The 1,875-nt window shown below is 37.9% G+C and overlaps 1 protein-coding gene across 1 annotated transcript; it reads left to right on the top strand.

The window, feature by feature from the left end:
- LOC8262893 lies at positions 1–1,331 on the top strand. Its single transcript, XM_015722029.3, has 2 exons — positions 1–635; positions 864–1,331. The coding sequence occupies exons 1-2, from the start codon at positions 140–142 to the stop codon at positions 953–955; spliced, it is 588 nt and encodes a 195-aa protein (XP_015577515.1). The 5' UTR covers positions 1–139; the 3' UTR covers positions 956–1,331.
- Positions 1,332–1,875: the final 544 nt, after the last annotated feature.

Below are 1,875 nucleotides of genomic sequence, written 5' to 3'. Positions count from 1 at the left end.
TCTCTATTTCTATATCTTTTAACATTTTCTTTCAGCCATTGCGCTCTCTACCCCACTCACCGGCGAGGTCCTCCGACCTCTGCCGCCGCACTCTCCGGCCACAGCCGCCACCACCACCTCCGTGGCTGTGTTGGCGCACATGAGGCCTATATCCATGTCCCTCCTATCCCAATCCCACCCGGCACCACTCCCCCCAACCCCACAAGAACAAGAACAAGATCAAGAATTGCCGTATCAACCGCCTCCGCCTCCACCACCGCGAGCAGCACAACACAAGTTGCTTGCACCATCATTACCGCTGTATAAACAGCATTCTTGGTCACCGGATATTTACAGGGATGAAGCGTGGTTAAGGAGGAAAGGTAACAGCAAGAAAAAGAAAAGCAAGAGTGTCACTGACGAAGATGTTGATGAACTTAAAGCTTGTATTGAGTTAGGTTTTGGGTTTGACTCTCCTGAAATGGATCAACGCTTGTCTGATACTTTGCCAGCTTTGGGACTTTATCATGCTGTTAATAAGCACTATTATGATCATACCTTCTCTAAGCCTGTCATGGCGGCGTCGTCTTCGTCCACGGCCTCCGACTGTGACTCGCCATCTCCTTTGGGCAGCCCCCATGCCATCTTCGGCCCAGGTATATAATCTTTCCTGTTGCCTTAAACATTGTAACTTTATAAGCTCGTGAACACATATTCTTTTTACTTTTATATAATAAACTTCAAATTAATTTCATCGATATTGAAAATCTTTTAAAGAAAATGCCATGCCGCTAAGCTAAATACTGATGAATCTTGAGTTAGTTTAAGTTATTTTTTTTTATGCTGATGTATTTATTTCTTGGGAAATTTCGGTGGTGCTGCAGGCGACAATCCACAAACGGTGAAGACAAGGCTAAGGCAGTGGGCACAGGTGGTTGCTTGTTCGGTGCGGCAATGTTCTTCAAGTTCAAGCTAGCGAGAGTAATCAATTATGATGATGTTATTAATTCCAGCAGTGATGATGGTCAGGGTTAAATCTGAACCCAAACTAGAGTTATATTATATCAAACTTAACCAAACATCAACATCAAGATTTCAATCAACTTGTTTTGTTTGATATGATAATGATTCCCACTCCCACCAACTTTTGTATTATGTTTCGGTTACATTTACATATATTGTGTAAAAGGAGGAGAGGAGGTGAAGAAAAGAGAGGAGGAAGAAGAAAGGCAATGCCAAGAAAAAACCCCACCATTGAAAGCCAGCTACTACTGTTACTGGGCTTGACTATTTCTTTGTTTGTTTTTTTTTCTTTAACTTGCTGTTTAAATTACTTGTTTTTATTTTGTTTATTTATAATGAGTTGAGTTAGCTAGTTAATTAATTAGGTTATATAATAATATATATATATATATATATATATAAATATAAAGTATGAACTCGAATGTAAAAAGATTAATTATCAGAATGTTTTGCCTCTCTGGATTGATTGAGGAATTGCAAAGCTTTGATTTCACTTTAGAAAAGCTAAATTAAGGAAAGAGATATAGCATAAATCAAGCTACTTTCTTTTCAAAAAACTTTCTTTCCATCTTTTTCTTTTATATATGGGAATGGGGATCGGTTCAACTTGATGGATACATCTTGTTTTGCAGCCATTTTCTTTTGCTAAAGGTAAGGTATTTCATATTTGGGAAGAAAAGAGAAAAAGAAAAAGAAGAGAAGTCTACTTGTTATGTTCTAGTTCTATCTTGCAATAGAAATTAGGATTTTGGATGAGTTTACATATAGAATGTTCTTTTTCTTTTTCTCCTTTTTTTGCTTGTGATTTTATTCCTTAGAAATTCAAGATGGATTTCCTTTGCCCCTATCTGCTTCATCATATTGTATTTTCTT

This window comes from Ricinus communis, chromosome 7 (genome assembly GCF_019578655.1).
Source record: "Ricinus communis isolate WT05 ecotype wild-type chromosome 7, ASM1957865v1, whole genome shotgun sequence".
In the NCBI taxonomy this organism is placed as follows: Eukaryota; Viridiplantae; Streptophyta; class Magnoliopsida; order Malpighiales; family Euphorbiaceae; genus Ricinus; species Ricinus communis.
Note: the sequence above shows the minus strand (reverse complement) of the source record. Positions and strands in the feature narration are given on the sequence as shown.